The sequence below is a fragment of the Temnothorax americanus genome, unplaced genomic scaffold (assembly GCF_048541705.1).
Source record: "Temnothorax americanus isolate GAGA-0224 unplaced genomic scaffold, ASM4854170v1 Scaffold11, whole genome shotgun sequence".
Classification (NCBI taxonomy): Eukaryota; Metazoa; Arthropoda; class Insecta; order Hymenoptera; family Formicidae; genus Temnothorax; species Temnothorax americanus.
In genome coordinates, this window is record NW_027509242.1 from 807,397 (window position 1) to 825,963 (window position 18,567).

Here is an 18,567-nt window from a genome sequence, read left to right on the forward strand (position 1 = left end):
GCTCTAAAGCGCCGTTCTCATGGGGCGGGAAAGAAAAGGTCTCGATGGGGCGGCAACAGGCGGCAAAGCGGCAATACGCCATCCGGCATTGTCCGGCAATGGAGAGCTGGAGAGTATGGAGACGTGTTATTTGATTGGAGACAATAGGGCGGCTTTTCTTCTCCATCTTTGAAACGGCAATCACGTCAGTAATTAATACCAAACATTTATTTCCTTAACACGGATTAATTTATAATTAATGGAATAATTAACTTTTTCATTGTTTAACATAGGTTAGGAGAAAATAGGTTAGGAACAACGAATTGCGTAGTTTTTATTTTTAAAGCTGGTTGAGTTAATCGCCGCGATTAAGTTAATCACTGTTAAATCGTGGTCGCTTTAATTATCGGAATCAGCGGCCAGCAATTCGTTGCCGTTGGTATTTGCATCTTAATGCCATCTCAGGAAATATTATGGTAGTCGGTGTCTCTAAAATAAGCGCAGACGATAAGAACGGAAAGACATATGGGTCGCACTACCTTCTACGAGAAGGAAAACAGTGTCGAAGAGAATGTTATATCAAAGCTATATTCATCAAGGATGGAAACAGAGACGCAATGCTTGATTATCGCAAATTTAAAGAGGTATTTTTCGTCTGTTATCTTAATAATATATTGGCTGCCTTCGGAAACGTCACCCAGGTATATTACCTTCTCTTTCTAACTCGCTGAGATAGAAAGAGAAGGGAGTATACTCGTGTGCACTCGGGTGACGTTTCCAAACGCAGCACTATGTGTGACTATAATGGGTCTGTTTTCTATAGCTGAACTGCAGGCTGCACTAGTTCAGAGTTTATCTTTTTTAAGTACTCCACATTGGAAGGAAAAAGATAAACTCTGAACTAATGCAGCCAGTTTAGCAATAGAAAACGGACCAACTATTGAGATAAATATGTGATAATTAAATTACTGTGCTCCTCTCGAAGCAACGTAACGCAAAGTAACAATTAACAATGGCTGATGATTGTCGAGAATTAGCAGTATAGGATAGCTTGCGAATAACAGTATCGGCGGATGCTAGGTAAAATTTAAAATTAATCAAATTAATTTTTTAAAATCAATATTATTGAGTTAAATTTAAAATTGAATTAAATTAATTAATCGAAGCAGTCGATCACATTGCCATTCATTAATTATGAGTTAATATCAACAAATAAATGTTTACAAAGAAGGGGAGTTTCTCCTGCCTGAAATTATCTTTGCCTAATTGCCATTTTGCGTGCAAGAATATATAAAGAAGAGTGATGATTTTTTGTGTTAGCTATCAATGTACAAGTAATTAATCTTTTGATGTTTCTTAAACGTTAGACGCGACTAATTTAAAGCTGCTTCTCTGCCTTGACCTGAATTGTCCTCGGATTTTTTATAGATCCTCAAATCGTTCCGGTGAAGGCAACGCGGCATACTCGCGCGTGAAGTGCGTTTCGGGTACCGGCTGAAAACTGAAAGATGATCGCCTGCGTATTCTCTGCCGCAAAAATTGGTGGTCAAGCACTTTCGAGCTGACGCATTGCTTAAACATTTTGATCGTTGCCACGCAGTACGGCACGTGTTAGCTGTCTCCGTCCTGCTCATTTTCGATCGACGCGAGCGAATAGAGCATAGAAGCGATCGCAAACGATCCTCATTATTGGCGTCTCACCGAATAATATTACGCGCCACCGTACCGGCGACGGCGGCGAGCATTAGAATTTTGGACCTGCAGGAAGGAAGGCAGACAGAAAAGAAGAGTGACAGGGAGAGAGAGAGAGAGAGAGAGAGAGAGAGAGAGAGAGAGAGAGAGAGAGAGAGAGAGAGAGAGAGAGAGAGAGAGAGAGAGAGAGAGAGAGAGAGAGAGAGAGAGAGAGAGAGAGAGAGAGAGAGATAAATCTTGATATAAATGGGAAAACGCGTCGTTTAAAAGGGCCGCTTATCGGCACCGCTGATCTCTCGGCGGAGATCGTTTCTTCGTCTCGCTACACGTTTGAATAATTAATTTGTTCTCGTGTGCATCGGAGATGTGAAGCGTTACACCACATCTCACATTACCTCGGCTGACCGCACGGTGTGTTTACGCTTACCCAGAATGTTTAAGATAACGGCCACTAACCCGACACAGATTTTTAAATTACAAAAACGGATTTCCGACCGTCTATCCCTCGATCCGTCAGAGACATTTTACTCTCAATTCGAGAATGCTCGCAGGTCAATTTTCTCTTCTACTTACATTTTTATCCGATAGGAAAAGGAATGTACCAGTTTGATGAAAAAATGAAGCTGATGATCCTTTGTAGAAATACAGAGCAACGAAAAATATAACACGAAGTATTTACTCTTGTTCTAAAGCAGAGGCATGAAACGCAAGAGTGCAGTCTCGTATGAGTAATCGCATATAATTTACATGTTGAATCGCTTGCAATTCCGTTAGGACAAGATCTGATTAATAATTTATACATACGCTTCTTGCTTCAGGTTTTTCCATTAAAGCTTTTACCTCTGTCTTTGGATGCATTAGTGACCAGTGCTTTTTTTATACGACTCGATGCCCCGACTCATATTTCGCTTCGATGAACAAGCGCAATCTTCCGTTGCATTCATACGATACCCTTTGGATGATGTTTGAAAAACGAAGCTGAATTTTGCGACGTAAGGATTTTGGAGGTCGGAACTTAAGGAGGGACTGAGAGGAGAGCTTCAGTAGGCTTGTTCGTTTTAGCTGAACTTCTTGCACAGTTCATCTTTTATCCTTTTCTCTTCAACATGAAAAAAGAAAAAGATAAAGATGAATCGTGCAATATAAGTTCAGCTAAAACGAACAGGTCTATTGACGTCGATCGCCGTTCGATAGCGTTCAATGACAAAATAACGAGACGAACCGGAAGGAGAGGAATAGTCTTTTTTCTGCCGGGACAAGAAGAGGAGCACGTTCGTCTTGGCAACATGATCGTGTATGAAGGCGGGAAAACATCAGAATATAAATGCAAATCCTTGCGACATTCTCTCCGCTGGAATCGATATGCTAAACGGATGAACGAACGGACGAACGGATACATCGGCGAGCTGGTGGCATCGCGATCGATATACAGTCTCGATAAAGAGAGGCACACCGGCCGGTCAGTCGAGACGAAGAGGACGATGAAGGAGTAAGGAAAAAGGAGGTGGAGAAGAAGAGGAGTCGCGGCGGTTTTAGATCCGGTGATATAGGTGGCACGATATATAAGCTGCTCGTTCGCTTGTCCGCGTCTTCGTGGCCGGGCATACATAATCGGGTAACCATTTACGTGACGCGACGCGGGACCGAGTCGATCGGCGACGAGCGACAGGGCGACTTGGGAAAAAAACACGGCATTTCGATAGAAACGGTCGGCAGGGTACGGTCGGCATATATAAGCCGTAGATGGACCTCACGTGTGTTTCAGTTGCCCGAAAACTTTTACAAGTTCAAGACGGTCTCTCCTTTTCCGAGCAAGAGCGCCTTTTCTAGTAGCAAGCTCTTATTTTACCCTCTTTTTTTTTCTTTCCTGCCCTACTTGCGACGCGCGTTCTCCGTTCCTCTTTCCGTCGTATCCCCCGGGTTCGCCCCCGTTCTCCAATCTTCTACAACCGGCCCGTCCCTTAGCCCTTCGGCTATAGGTCTTGCATACGCATCGCTGATGCACACACACGTGCGTTTACATACTAACTAAAATATACCGAACGTTCATCATCGTGCTCTCCTCCCGATCTCTCTCTCTCCCTCTCGTCCTCTCGTTCGCCACACACTGTCGCCCTTGTCCTTGTCCCGTCCCTTCTCGTCAGGAGTCCTCCTTGCCCTTTTTTGTCCCGGCTACCGGCGAACGCGCGCGTCGTCTTCTTCGCCCAGTAGTTTCCTCGCTCTCTCCCATCCTTCACCCTCTTCCAACCCGTCTAACTCTTTTTCTTCCCGTCTTTCTAACTCCCGTCCTCGTCGTCGTTTCTGGCCGTTTTGCTTTTGCACATTCTTGTTTAACTCTCCTGCAACGAGAGCGCGCGATCACTCTTGTATACATTGCATTCTCACTGTGCAATTGAACGGAGCGAGGACTCGCGAGGACACGTGTCTATTGGCACGTCGAAATAAGGAAACTGAAGGAAAATCGAGAGAACGGGATACCGGGATAAGAGTGACAATGTTGGAATTGGTCATCTGGATCACAGTCATCTGGTCGCTGGTCCTTCTAATCTACTTTGCGTATTTCTTCAAGTTCAACTGGGTGAAAGTGAGTGTCGACCAAGTGGATTTATCCGATTTATCCGATTCTGTGTTTTCCCTGCAAAGTGTTCTAAGATTATAAATTGGTATTTGTTAAAGGATTTGAGAAGTGAGAGTAAAACGCGGCAGACCGGTAGCGTTTATATGGCTAGCAAAAATCGGAAGGTGGGTAAACTACCGCCAGTCTATCCGAACGGATGGTTCGCCCTACTCGAGAGCTCGGAGATAAAAAGAGGTCAGGTGAAACACGTGTCTGCTCTCGGTGAAAATTTCGCGGTGTTCAGGTACGTTAGGGTGCGGAATTTCCTTCGAATTAAGTTCCCCTCACTTCTTCCATACATTTTAAGATATACCTTGGAACTTTTGAGATAAGACACTCTGTATATTTATCACATAACGTTTTACGAATTTCTTAAAGAACCGAAAGAGGCGTAGTCAACATTTTAGACGCGTATTGCCCGCATTTAGGGGCAAATATGGCAGAGGGTGGCCGTGTCAAGGGAGATTGCCTGGAGTGTCCTTTTCATAGCTGGAAGTTTCGCGGAGAGGATGGCTACTGCGAGAGCATACCTTATACTGAAAAGGGTATTAATCAAGTTCTACATAATATCGTTACCTTTTTCTCCCATAGTTTCTGTATGGTATATCGGCTAAGATGTTCGGACTGGATGTTTTTTTACACCCTCGGACCACATTCCTGCATCGAAATACCTGTTTACGCATTTTAACATACAAATATTTGCGTTTAAATTTCGGGCGCCCTTGGCAGATCGTCTTGATATACATCGTTTTCTGGCCTAGTTATTCGCAATTCCTACTTGCTTCTATATTATTTGTATATACTCTTGCCGAATATTCTTTAAATATTATACCACGATGTTCAATAGTTTTCTTCATTTCATACATAATATATAAATTTGACAAGAAACAATTAAATTAGTCGCACGAACTGCGCGAGTCGACACAAGAAATATGGATCATAAAAAATATTCATAATTAAAAAACGTCAGTTACGTTATATGAACTTATATGAACTGTCTTTTGAATCTATTTTCAAAGCGAGTCCTATGATTAACGAAACACTCTGTTTAACGTAAATAGCTTTGCTTTAATTTATCTATGTAATAATTGTAATACAATATTATATATTTAATTATGAAAGAATATATTTATATTCTTTCATATCACTTTTTATATCTCTTAATCATGAAATACGAAAAGTTGTAGAAATTATCTATCGATGCATTTTTATTCTACTTCTATTAGCCGTTTGCTTTTTTTTTGCACAGTGCCACACATCGCTCGAGCAAAAGTCTGGAAGTCCTGCGAAGTAAATCACCTCATCTTCGTTTGGTATCACTCCGAATCAGTTGAGCCTGACTGGCAACCCCAGCCGCACACATTAATTTCCAACGGGACATGGCGCTACCAAGGTCGTAATGAGTTCCTCATTAACTGCCACATACAGGTTTGTCCCGCATTCAATTCTCTGATATAATAGATGTGTACACTTTATCACGCAAAAGCCACTCGTATAAACTAGGAAAGAAAGAAGACAGTTATAGTTCATAAGACGTTACAAAACATAGGTGAATTAAATTAATCATCAGTGTCTCACTCGAGAGTGCTGTCAAGAATCACTCTCCCGAATCATGGACTGGAGAAAAAAATATTAGAGAAAGATTGAGAGAGAAAGAGAGAGAGACTTACTCTCTTTTACTTCACTCCTTCTTTATTCTATTCTTTTATCCTTTTTCTTCGGAAGTTCTTTCAAATGGACAGTAAACTTAATACCTGTTGATCTGTGCATTAGGATATAGCTGAGAACGGGGCTGATCCTGCGCATCTGGACGCGGTACACGGCCCGGGTATATTCCTCTCCGGTAACTTGTCCTGGCTGGCTCGACACTTGTGGATCACTAACAGGGGATGGCAGCCGCACTGTTCGTATGACAACCAGGCGGACGAGGACGCAAACGCGGATGCAGAAACAGCGAAGATGCGTGTCAACTTGAACGGTGCGTCGATCCATCGGATCGAGAGCGGCAACGGGGATCGTCACCTCGCGGTCGCGGAGAACGGCTTCGGCAGAAGGAAGAGGCACAAAGCCGGCCTGCACATGTGCCACAAGTTGATCCTGCTGGAGCGCTTCAACGTGATGGAGATCAACGTGGTCATCGAGCAGATCGGGCCTAGTTACGTCGAGCTGATGATCGACACGTCGTTTGGACCTATGTGCATCCTGCAGACAGTAACGCCGATCGAGCCGCTGCTGCAACGGGTGACCCATCAGATATTCTCGCCGCCCCTGTTGGCGCCGTACGCCAATCTGGTCTTTCTGGGTGAGTGCGTGATGTTCCAGCGCGACATCATGATCTGGAACTACAAGAAATATGAGCGGCAACCGATCCTGGTGCGCGAGGACCGTGCCATTCTCGCATACCGCCGTTGGTACTCGCAGTTCTACTCTGATCACAGTCCCACCTATCAGACGGCTATGAAGGACCTGGAGTGGTAGCGATACCTCCCTTTTGAAATTTAACTTGTATACTTTCTGTTATATTTCTAGGTATTATTTTTATTATTAAAGCAGGTAACTTGTGTATAATGTTAATTAAAAAAAAAAAAAACGCGTTTGAGAGAGAGAGAGAGAGAGAGAGAGATATTGTTAATTGTAGTATAAATAATTGTTGATCTAAAACAAGATTAAATCTTTGTCAGTGTGTCGATATAGTTTTTACTATCGCTTTATATGTTGAATGTAACTGTATTTTAATCGTTGTTACATAAATTGTCGCTCATTGTGTACAAAATGGTGATGAGTCTAATTTTTATATATATTATATTTAAAATTTAAAAATATAAATTATGAAAACTAAATGTAATGCAGTATTGTTCTATAAAAACTCTTGTATCTATGTGTTCTATAGTATAGAAATTTCAATTGACGTATTGACATTCAATGACATTATCTTTCACGCGTTTCTATCAGTTTAATTAGTGAGCTATTTTACGAAGAAAAATGTCTTAAAGTTCACAACAAATTGCAGTTATCGTTACATATAACGCAATAACTTTATCGTATCATCGTCGAAAGGTATCATCGTTAGATAACAACACTTCAGATATTTTATATAGTTGCTTGACATACGCGTAAATTATTTTTATGTTAGATATCTTTTAACAACAAATGGAGAATAATACGCGTGGGATCGTAGATAGCTGCTAGCCTGTTTACGACAAATGCGAAATTTATATTGTACATATCGTAACGAATTAATATTGTAATTAATTAGTTCCCGGTATTAACGTAAATTGTTCATAAATCGAGGCGACACTATGCAAGCAATTTGTGAATTTAAAATATGAATCAAAAAGCTAAAAGATAATTAATGTTGTACTTGATTAAGATTTTATATCAAGTATATTTCTCGCGTTTTTTTGAATTTAACTAGCCGGCCGTTTCCGGAATCGGCGAATAATTCAAACGAATACTGCAAGACCGTATATCGATACGCAGTTTAATAATAATTCGATAATAATACATACACCTCGCGTGGGATTTATGCAAAAGTAATTCGCAAATATATCGCACAATTACACAATATCAAATCGCGACTTCATATTAATTAGCCATTACATCGACTTACGTTGTCACGCGGGAGATTAAACGGATTAAGGTGAAGTTGGCCGCGTGACTTCACAAGTTCACAATTGTTCCTGTCGCTGTCGCGTCCGCGTCGCGCGTCGCGCAGGATTCGTTCGGGAATCGGGACGTGTGACGTGTGACGTGTGACGCGTGGGACGCTTAATTAATTTTTGTCGAACGGATCGTTGCTTCCTGCGATCCATCTTCCTTGCGTCATCTTCAGCTGCGACGACACGATTGTCATTCTGGCGAATAATAACTACGAGGTACGAGTGCGTTCACGAGTGCGTATGTGCGAGTGCCGTCAAAGATCAACACGGATGACGGATGGGACATGGGACTTTGAGAGCAGGAGAAGGAAGAGAAGGAGAAGGAGCAGAGGAAGCAGATCTGCAATGGGAGGCATCGAGCGATGATGGAGCACCGATGGGTAAGTGATTTATTCGCTATCTATTCATGTATTTCTTAACCTTGAAATTGATCCGAAGCGCAAATGGCACGCGCCTCAGTTTCGTAACACTGCGTGCGAAAAATGCATGTGTATCTTTTATTATTTTAAAATATTTAAAATAATATTTACAAAATTTTTTATTTCCATATTTGGACGTGCAATTTTTCATATTTTTCTCGGTTTTTAGAATATGTTGCATTCTAAAGTATAGATATTATGATAGTGATGAGATACCTGCATGTGCTATTTTTAATTAAGTAATTGACAATTAGTCGTAGCTCATTGTCAGCCTTGATTTATTATGAATATATTTCTAACAATTTAACAATTCAAAACAATGTTAGATTCAGAAATTTATAGATCTTATTACAATAACGTAATTCATACAAAAAAACGTTCTATAAAGAATTGCTAGATTTTATCTGTTGATTCTTATATAAAGACAAAGTAAAGATGACTATATTCTGACTTTCTCACTATATTGAAAACTATATAATCACATTTATATAAAACACATTTTATAAAGAATAATATAATTTCAAATATTCTAATCTCTTATTTTTGTATAAATATACAAAGAAACTAAACATTATAGTTAAATTTTACTTATTTTCTTGCTAAATTAAGAGCTTATAATATTTGCATAAAAAATTGCGTTACAAAAAAACATATAATTACACAAGTATCTTTTCTATTTCTGTATTAAAAAAATAACAATCATGAAAGCTGATAAAATTTGAAGAGAATTTTATTTTTTGTAAAGACAGAAATTTTTTCTTCGTACATAAGGAAATCATTTATAAGTTTCTAAGCTAAAAGCTCGGAAAAAATTTGAAAGAAGATATTCGTGTTAAAGATGCCGAAAATAAACCCACAGACCACCTTTTGGTGTTGATAAAATGGCTCCAGGAATCATCTTTAAAGGTATTTGCGTTCTCGGGGATAGTTTTATGCTATATTTTCTCAGAATTATAGCCAGACCTGCCTTCATCTGTAGCTGAGCCATTCTCATCCCCACGCAAAATCGCGGACCTTCGCTAAAGGGAAGAAAGGCGAATGTCTCGATGCTGTGTTTTCTGTCCGGGTTGAATCTTTCAGGATTGTACTCATCAGGATTTTCCCAGTATTGCGGATCGTTTTGCAAAGCTTGAACTGGTATCAGGACCTCCGTTCCGGTTTGCACGCGACAGACAACTCCATCCGAGCCTTTCAACTCGGTTTCCTGCGTGCATCGTTTCTTCATGAGTACTCCTGCAGGTACTATTCTCATCGATTCGTTGAAAACTTGGTCCATGTATGTCATCTCCTTTAAACCTTCATAAGTGATTTCACCGTCGTATCTGTCAAGCACGGTCACCACCTCTTCGCGTAATTTCTCCTGTATTTTAGGATGACTGGCCAGATGGAAGCCGATGAAACTCATAACAGTGGAGGTCTCGTAGCCACCGATGAAGAACGACATCGCCTGTCCCGTGAGCATTTCAGTGTCGAATTTATCGCCCTCCGCCCGTTCCCGTTCGGCCATTAAATGGAGAAAATCAGCCCTGGGTATTCCATCCCTTCTCCTTTGCTCCATGAGATCTGCAACCAACGTCCTGAAGAAATGTTCGACGCGCTTTGAAATGACTCTCATTCTAATGATTTTGTTTAACGATGGAATAAGGAACACGAGAGCGAACATAATTTTATTTCGCGTGGACGGCTCAAAAATAGATTCTCCGATTTCTCGGAAAGACATCTCTTTTTTCTCGTCATCGAAGCAGTGTCCATCTACGCCGAAACCAGCGGCGGCTACTACTTGAGCGGTGTATCTGGAGAACAAGGACTTTAGTTCAAACTCTGATGTCTTCGTGACGTTACTCAGCTTTCCATCGATATATTTCTCTAACGTCGCGCACACCTGTTTGACGCTTTTTAGCAGGATCTTCAGTCGCGTATTGGAAAATGCATAGGTCAAGCGTTTTCTGCTGTTTTGCCACTTCTCGCCGGAAAGAACGAAGGGATGATATGACGCGAGCGGATCCACTTCATAGTCAATATTGATGGTGTTCTCAGAGAAACTGGAGAAATTGGTTTGCAGCACCGTTTTCACTAACTCCGGCTCGATAATCATCAACGACGGCGACGTAAGTTGGTAAATCCCGATCATGCTGCGACCCTTGTTATCCTTGTAGATATTGTAACAGAAATCGCCGAGGTTTGTCTTCATGCAGATTACCGACAGCATGTGTCCGAACCCCGGCAAGGGTCCATCCATGCACGGAACACCACGGTTTTGCCAGTATTTGTAATTTCGCGTCAAGTAGAAATAGAGGGCTATAAGCGCTCCGAGAATCAAAGACACCGGCACAACGGTCATATTGCTTCTCTCGGATGACAAGTGACTTAGGCTGTTCAAATATATTTATGTACACTGCCAGATATTGGAAATATAATCAGGGACGACTTGAAATATGATGAGATGGGCAGGGAACACGACAATCTTGATCTTTATACACTCTGAATACTGTCTTTATTATATATAAGTATGTCACACTCTGTAACTTAAACCGTAACTAACACGTCTGAACACGACGGTGATCGAGGCTCTTGTGAGCACCACTGATGCACGCGTGGCGCGCCGAGTCACTGTTCAAAGTCTTCTCCCAACACCAGAACTAGCATTGTTTTTTTCTTGTTTTTTTAGAAATGCAAATTGGTTCTGATGTAAACTGAAAAAAAAAAAACATTAGCTTTTTTGTTTTTAATAAAAAATTTGAACGTTATAATTGAACAGATACTTATATGCAGAAGGGTCACGACGCTCGAAATCGAGCAATACAATTAGGGATATGAAGATGTATAGTATTTTATATATAATAATAATAATAACAATGATCATTAATGATAATAATAATAACAGTAGCCTCAGTGATACTTTATTGACGCCGCGCGCCGTGATTATTATTCTGATAGGAAGTTTGTGAGTTGTAATAAAATATATACCTCGCTTGAACAAGCAATAACATAAACATTGCGCAACTAAATTCCAGAACAATTTTCTCTATCCTTATATTATCATCAAAATAATTTTATTACCTCATTTTTTAAGACAATGACTACGTTTACCCGGCTCGATTTACGCCGGTTATAACATCGATGTTATAACTTCGGCATAAATCAGGCCGTGTAAAAAATAATTCAAAATTATTTTAATCCGTTTAACAGTTTAACATATATTTGTTATATTCTTTTTTCAATGATTATGAAAAATTAATTTATTCTGCACAGATTTGAAAAAATGCGTTGACATTACACATAATAATATAATAAAGTAAATAAGATAATAAAATTCACTTGGCAACACTAGAAATCGCCAATGCGAATTTTATTACTGCTTTGCAGCCTCCCTCGTCCACACGTTAATCGACGCTATCATAATGTACGTCTCAGCGATTGCGCTACATCACAATCAGTCACAGTTGATACGTGGTCAAGGCAACATCTATTTATCTGACCAAGTGCCACTCGTCGTTCGAGAATAGCAACATGACCGTCGTGCTGGTGTCTTTGTTTCTCGGAGCGCTTATAGCCCTTTACTATTATCTGACGCGAAATTACAAGTACTGGCAAAAACGTGGAGTTCCGTGCATGGATGGAGCCCTGCCGGGGTTCGGACACATGCTGTCGCTGATCTGCATGAAAACGAACATCGGCGATTTCTTTAGCAAGATTTACAAGGATAACAAGGGTCGCAGCATGATCGGGATTTATGATTTCATGTCGCCGTCGTTGATGGTCCTTGAGCCGGAATTGGTGAAAACGGTGCTGCAAACCAATTTTTCAAGTTTCGCCGAGAACACCCTTGATACCGACCCCGAAGTGGATCCGCTCGTGTCATACAATCCCTTTGTTCTTTCCGGCGAGAAGTGGCTAAACAGCAGAAAGCGTTTGACTTGGGCATTTTCTAGTATGCGATTAAAAATTCTGCTAGAAAGTGTCAAACTGGTGTGCGCGACGATGGAGAAATATATAGATGGAAAGATGAGTAACGTCGAGAAAGCGGAGTTTGAGCTGAAGTCCTTGTTCTCCAGATATACCGCACAAGTTGTAGCAGCCGCTGGTTTCGGCGTGGATGGATACTGTTTCGATGACGAGAAAAAGGATATATCATTCCGAAAACTCGGACAAGCCATTTTTCAGCCGTCCACGCGAAACAAAATCATGTTCGCTTTCCTAATCCTCATCCCATCGTTGAACAAGATCTTTAAAATGAGTTTTATTCCAAAGAGCGTAGACCATTTCTTTAGGACATTGGTTGCGGATCTCATGGAGCAAAGGAGAAAAGATGGAATACCTAAGAACGATTTTCTCCATTTGATGGCCGAACTGGAGAGAGCGGAGGGTAAGAATTTCGACACTGAAATGCTCACGGGACAAGCGATGTCGTTCGTACTCGATGGCTATGAAACCTCTAGCACTGTTATGAGTTTCATCGGCTTCCATTTGGCCAGTCATCCAGAAATACAGGAGAAATTACGCGAAGAGGTATTGTCCGTGCTTAACAGATACGACGGTGAAATAACATATGAAGGTTTGAGGGAGATGACATACATGGACCAAGTTTTCAACGAATCGATGAGAATGTTACCCGGATTCGTCTTGAAGAAACGATGCACGGAAGAATTTGAATTGAAAGGCTCGGATGGAGTTGTCTGTCGCGTGCAACCTAAAACGGAGATCATAATACCGGTACCAGCTTTGCATACAGATCCTGAATACTGGGAAAATCCCGAAGAGTACAATCCTGAAAGATTCAGCTCGGACAGGAAACACAGCATCGAGAGATTCGCTTATCTTCCCTTCGGCGAAGGTCCGCGAATCTGCGTGGGGATGAGAATGGCCCAGCTACAGATAAAGGCAGGTCTGGCTACAATTCTGAAAAAGTACAGCATGGAACTATCCCCGAGGACGCAAACACCTTTAAAGATGATTCCTGGAACCATTCTACCAACACCAAAAGGTGGTCTGTGGTCCTACTTTAGACGTCTTTGAGCACGAATATCATCTCTTAAAGTTTTTCCGAGCTTTTATCGCATAAATAATTTTTTATGTTTAATAAAAAAATTTCTGTATTTACAAAATGGGATTGTCTTTAAATTTAATTAGTTTTAATTACCGCATTTATGTTTATATATAATAGTAAAAGATATGTTATACTGCAACAGAAACTGTTGCTTGAAATACTTTTTTATTGGTTTGTGATGCACTTTTATTTTTGAATATATAAATTTTAGATTATGTGTGTTGCAAATAATGGTCGTGCTATACTTTCATACTCGCGCTAGTAATAATTATGAAGAAACGCATCGCAAATCTGTAAAACACACAAATACGTATATATACATATGCTTGAACAAATAATATAAAATATAAACAAATGTTATTATTAAACTATTATTATATAACACTATTTTGTTTCCCCAAAAATAATATACAAAAATTTATGGTATGTTTTTTATTTACCAGCGTTAGAAGACAAATAAATATGATCGCAGTATATTTTAATAAACTTGAGATATTTACATTAGGTATATTTACATCAAAAAAATATATCTCTCCCGTTTTGAATTTAATTTGCCAGGCGTCTCCGGAATCGACGGATCGGATAATTTAAACAAAAATTGGAATGCCGTGATATACAATTGTATACATATATCAATATACACATTTTAATATAATACATGCATCTCGCGGGATCTATGCGAGAGTAATTGGAAACATATTGCACAATATCAAATCGCGACTTCGTATTAGTTAGTCATTATATTGATTCACGTCGTCTCGCGTCTCGCGGGAGATTAACGTGAAGTTGGCTGCGTGACTTTAGTCTTTCTCTCGTCGCGCAGGATTTGTTCGTTGATGTGTGGAACGCTTAATATTTGTCGAGCGGATCGTTGCTTCCTGATGCGATTTATCTTTCTTGCGTCACCTTCAGCCGCGACAAAGCACACATTGCGTTTGGGAGTATGTAATAATGTGTCACACGATCGTCATATACTGGCGATTGATACGCGCGAGATCGTAGCTAACCTGTTCACGAGTGCGTTTGCGCGAATGCCCGCAAAGATCAATACGGATGGAACATGAAAGCAGGAGGAGGAGGAGGAGGAGGAGGAGGAAATCTGGTAGACATTGATACACGTAAAAAGTAAGTAATTTATTTATTTGATATATTTATTTATGTATTTTTTAGCTATGGATTCCTTCGACAATCACGTCTAGGGCGCAAAAAACATGCGCGCCATGTTACAATACTGCGTACGAAAGATGTATATATATATATGTAATATTTTACATTATTTTAAAATAATATTATACATTTACATTTAATATCGCGGTTTCCGTATTTGGACATGCGATTCTAAATATTTTTCTTAATCTTCGGAATATGGTGTATTTTAAAGTATGTATCGATATAGCGAGGTACCGTGTGCAATTTTTGCTTACGTCTAATTTATACAATTAGCTGTATAGCGCAAACTTGATTTATTTTGAATATTAAATATACATCAAACAATTTTCAACAATTTTTTAAGAAAATATTAATATCGGAATTTGTAGATCTTGTTAAAATTACATACATCGTACAAAAACGTTTTACAAAGAATCACAAGTTTTATTCTTATATAAAAACATAGCAAAAATGCTTCAATTCTTATTTTCTTGCTATATTAAGAACTATAATTACAATATTTATATAAAGCATTTTTTACATGGAATAATATGACATTAATATATCTTAATGTTTTATTTTTGCACAAAGATAAAAAGTAATTAAACCCAATGAAATTCTTACTCTTTTTTCTTGCTGAATTAAGAATATAATAATATTTGCATAAGAAAGTATACTACTGATAAAATTCCAAGTATTTTTTTTTCTATTTTTGTATAAAAATAGAGACAGTAATAGAAACTGATTAAATTTGAAAAGAATTCCATTTTGTGTGTGTAGAGTAATAAACTTTTCCTTTGAACATAAAAAGATTTTTCATGACGTTGAAAGCTCGGAAAAAATTTGAAAGAAGATATTCGCGTTTAAAGAGGCTTAAAGTAAATCCACAGACCCCCCGCCTTTTGGCGTTGGTACAATAGATCCAGGAATCATCTTTAAAGGTGTTTGCGCTCTCGGGGATAGTTCCATATGCTGTATTTTCTCAGAATCATAGTCAGACCTGACTTTATCTGTAGCTGGGTTATTCTCATCCCCGCGCAGATTCGCGAACCTTTATCGAAGGGAAGAAAGACGAATAACGAATCTCTCGATGCTGTGTTTCCTTTCCGGGCTGAATCTTTCAGGACCTTCGGGATTTTCCCAGTATTGAGGATCTTTTCAAAAAGCTTGAACCGATAACGATTTATGAGTACTATTACGGGTACCATTCTCATCGATTCTTTGGGGACTTGATTCATGTATGTCACGTTCCTTAAATTTTTATATGTGCTTTCACCATCTCTTCGCGTAATTTTCCTTGTATTTCTGGGTGACTGCGTGACTGTGGGTGACTAAGTGGAAGCCAGTGAAACTCCTAACACTGCTGGAAGTCTCATAGCTATCGATAAAGAACGACATCGCTTGTTCCGTGATCATTTCAGTGTCGAATTTATCGTCCTCAGCGCGCTCCAGTTCGGCCATCAAATGGAGAAAATCGTTCCTAGGTATTCCATCTTTTCTCCTTTGCTCCATGAGATCCGCGATCAACGTTCCGAAGAAATGGTCGACGCTCTTTGGAGTAAAACTCATTTTAAAGATTTTCTTCAATGACGGGATGAGGAACATGAAAGTGACTACGATTTTATTTCGCGTGGACGGCTCGAAAATGGCTGTCCGATTTTTGGAAAAGATATATTCTTTTTTTCGTCATCGAAACAGTATCTATCCACGCCGAAACCAGCGGCGGTTACTAAGGGCGGTGTATCTGGAAAGCAAGGACTTCAGCTCAAACTCAGTCTTCACGTTACTCAGCTTTCCATCCATATATTTTTCCAACGTCGCGCACACCTGTTTGACGCTTTCAAGCAGGATCTTCAGTCGCATACTGGAAAATGCATAGGTCAAGCGTTTTTTACTGTTTTGCCACTTTTCGCCGGTAAGACAAAATGTAGTATATGATAAGAGCGAAATTGGTCTGCTGCACCGTTTTCACCAATTCCGGCTCGAGGATTATTAGCGACGGTGACATCAACTCGTAGATCTCTACCATATTTCGACCTTTACTGTCCTTATAAATCTTGCAATATAAATCAGCGGCATCCGTCCGCAAGCATGTGACCGAACCCCGGCAAGGCAAAGCTCCATCCACGCACGGAACTCCACGTTTTTGCCAGTATACTTGTAATTTCGCGTCAAATAAAAATAAAGAGCTATAAGTCTCGAAAATCAGAAACGCCATTGTTTGTCTCGGTCAATAACTTGGTTACACTTGGTCAGATAAATCGATGTATAGCCTTGACGATCAGCTGTGACCGGTTGCGATGTAGCGGAATCGTCGGAGCGATTGTACTACATTGATGGGGCCGATTAACGAGTGAACGAGCGAGGTTGCAAAGCAGTAATAAAATTGGCATTGGCGATTTCAAGTATCGTTAAGTGGACTTTATTTATATTTCATATCGAGAAACATTATCATAATGGTATAGATTAAATTAATTCTCGCAATTATTGAAGGAATAACATAAGGAAGAATATATTAAACATATTTGAAAATTTGTTGTTTATTTTTATATTGCATTAAATCGAAATAATAAAAATATTTGAATGGTGAAATTGAAATTGAGGGGATTATTCTGGAATTAGTTGCGTAACGTTTAAATTGTTGCTTGTTTGCTTGTTCACAAGCGTTACATATATTTGATTGCAACTTGCAAGTTTGCTATCGGAAAAATAATTACGTTAAACGAGCATCACTTGAGCTTCTTATCGAGATTGACCTTACATTGACTTTATCTATTGAAAACCGGTTGCTACATTTTATTATTATTTGCTATCGATATATGTCGATGGATAAATTGATGTGTCATGTTCACGATGATGAGAGACCAACTTTCCGTAAATTTATTAAACAGATATTGTGTTGCTGAAAATGAACGTATCCAGTACAACGTACTATGGTATATGGGTCGTTTCTTATAAATTACAGCTAGCAATTGCACTGCTCGGTCACTCGTTTTATCTCTTAATACAGGGTGCCGCACAACTGTCTTAACTTCAATAGAGCAATAATAGTCCCATAGTATTAATGGCAAGTTGATTTTATTAATAATGTAAAAATAGCAATTTTATAGTCAATGGAGAATATTTTTAGTTTTCACGAAGATAAATGGCAGTTTCCATATACGACGTAAAATTACGTAAACTGCATAACAGACACTTAATATTATGTTCGGATTATCTATATACGCGTCCTGTGTCACCATTATCCACAATGCTCGTTGATTGACGCTGTGAATCTAGAAGTTACTTTGGAGATAAGCAGTCGCAGTTGATAACAGTCGTTTGACGTAAGCTCGTTGAACGTTAGACCATTTAATGTTATTACGTTTTTTTATCTTATATAAAGATATAGTAAAGATAATTAAATTCTTAATTTCTTACTAAATTGAGAATCTAAAATAATCATAATATTAATGTAAAAGAACATTTTATGAAGAATTATTCGATTTCAGATACGCTAATTTTTTATTTCTGTATATAAATACAAAGTTATTGTGTTGATGAAACTAAACGAACATAGTTTAACTATAACATATGTATGGATCATTTTCTTATTGATTAATAGCCAGCAATTGCTACTATCATGAGTTACTCGTTCTAGCTTTTAACACAGGGCGTACAAAATTTATCTCAATGTCAATGGAGCAATGATAGTCTCGGTATCAATGTCAAGTTGGTTTTATTAGTAATAAAAAAATAACAAGTTATATTCAATAAACATTAGTTTAATCTTTATGATGATAAATGACATTTTTGATATGCGAACCTAACATTACATAAATTACATAACAGACATTACGTAATAGGTTTGGTTTATCTACACACACACACACACACACACACACACACACACACACACACACACACACACACACACACACACACACACACACACACACACACACACACACACACAAAACGCACGCACGCACAGTCCCCCACAACCCATCATCATCCGACATGCTC

At 39.2% G+C, this 18,567-nt stretch overlaps 4 protein-coding genes and 1 pseudogene across 12 annotated transcripts in view; 3 read left to right on the forward strand and 2 right to left on the reverse strand.

The window, feature by feature from the left end:
• The first annotated feature begins 71 nt into the window (after positions 1–71).
• On the forward strand, positions 72–7,619 carry Nvd (cholesterol 7-desaturase nvd). 9 transcript variants are annotated; one of them, XM_077424985.1, is made up of 7 exons: positions 72–184; positions 273–623; positions 1,408–4,255; positions 4,348–4,532; positions 4,667–4,833; positions 5,538–5,716; positions 6,062–7,619. In XM_077424985.1, the coding sequence occupies exons 3-7, from the start codon at positions 4,166–4,168 to the stop codon at positions 6,764–6,766; spliced, it is 1,326 nt and encodes a 441-aa protein (XP_077281111.1). In that variant the 5' UTR covers positions 72–184; positions 273–623; positions 1,408–4,165; the 3' UTR covers positions 6,767–7,619. The 9 variants fall into 9 exon arrangements, with proteins under 9 accessions (XP_077281111.1, XP_077281175.1, XP_077281130.1 ...); XM_077425049.1 differs by having other exon boundaries at positions 2,490–4,255; XM_077425004.1 differs by lacking the exons at positions 72–184; positions 273–623 and adding an exon at positions 950–1,059 and having other exon boundaries at positions 1,408–2,722; positions 2,866–4,255.
• A 1,459-nt stretch (positions 7,620–9,078) lies between these two features.
• On the reverse strand, positions 9,079–10,953 carry LOC143907841 (cytochrome P450 6a2-like). The gene has a single exon (XM_077424855.1). It carries the CDS (start codon positions 10,705–10,707, stop codon positions 9,199–9,201), a length of 1,509 nt encoding a protein of 502 aa, XP_077280981.1. The 5' UTR covers positions 10,708–10,953; the 3' UTR covers positions 9,079–9,198.
• An 835-nt stretch (positions 10,954–11,788) lies between these two features.
• Positions 11,789–13,834, forward strand: LOC143907849 (cytochrome P450 6a2-like). Its single transcript, XM_077424867.1, has one exon. The coding sequence runs from the start codon at positions 11,877–11,879 to the stop codon at positions 13,380–13,382; it is 1,506 nt and encodes a 501-aa protein (XP_077280993.1). The 5' UTR covers positions 11,789–11,876; the 3' UTR covers positions 13,383–13,834.
• A 402-nt stretch (positions 13,835–14,236) lies between these two features.
• LOC143908105 (uncharacterized protein C1orf50 homolog) overlaps positions 14,237–18,567 on the forward strand; it is a 36,799-nt gene continuing 32,468 nt past the window's right edge. Inside the window, exon 1 of the mRNA XM_077425444.1 lies at positions 14,237–14,538. The gene's annotated coding sequence lies outside the window, so the exon portion shown is untranslated. The remainder of the gene's footprint in view (positions 14,539–18,567) is intronic.
• On the reverse strand, positions 15,289–18,553 carry LOC143908203 (cytochrome P450 6a2-like; annotated as a pseudogene).

Bases quoted from the DNA above. Each gene is read 5' to 3' on its own strand.
- Nvd (XM_077424985.1), top strand. From the start codon at position 4,166: ATGTTGGAATTGGTCATCTGGATCACAGTCATCTGGTCGCTGGTCCTT. The intron at 4,256-4,347 runs GTGAGTGTCGAC...TATTTGTTAAAG, and splicing joins TCAAGTTCAACTGGGTGAAA to GATTTGAGAAGTGAGAGTAA. The intron at 5,717-6,061 runs GTTTGTCCCGCA...TCTGTGCATTAG, and splicing joins TCATTAACTGCCACATACAG to GATATAGCTGAGAACGGGGC.
- LOC143907841 (XM_077424855.1), bottom strand. From the start codon at position 10,707: ATGACCGTTGTGCCGGTGTCTTTGATTCTCGGAGCGCTTATAGCCCTC.
- LOC143907849 (XM_077424867.1), top strand. From the start codon at position 11,877: ATGACCGTCGTGCTGGTGTCTTTGTTTCTCGGAGCGCTTATAGCCCTT.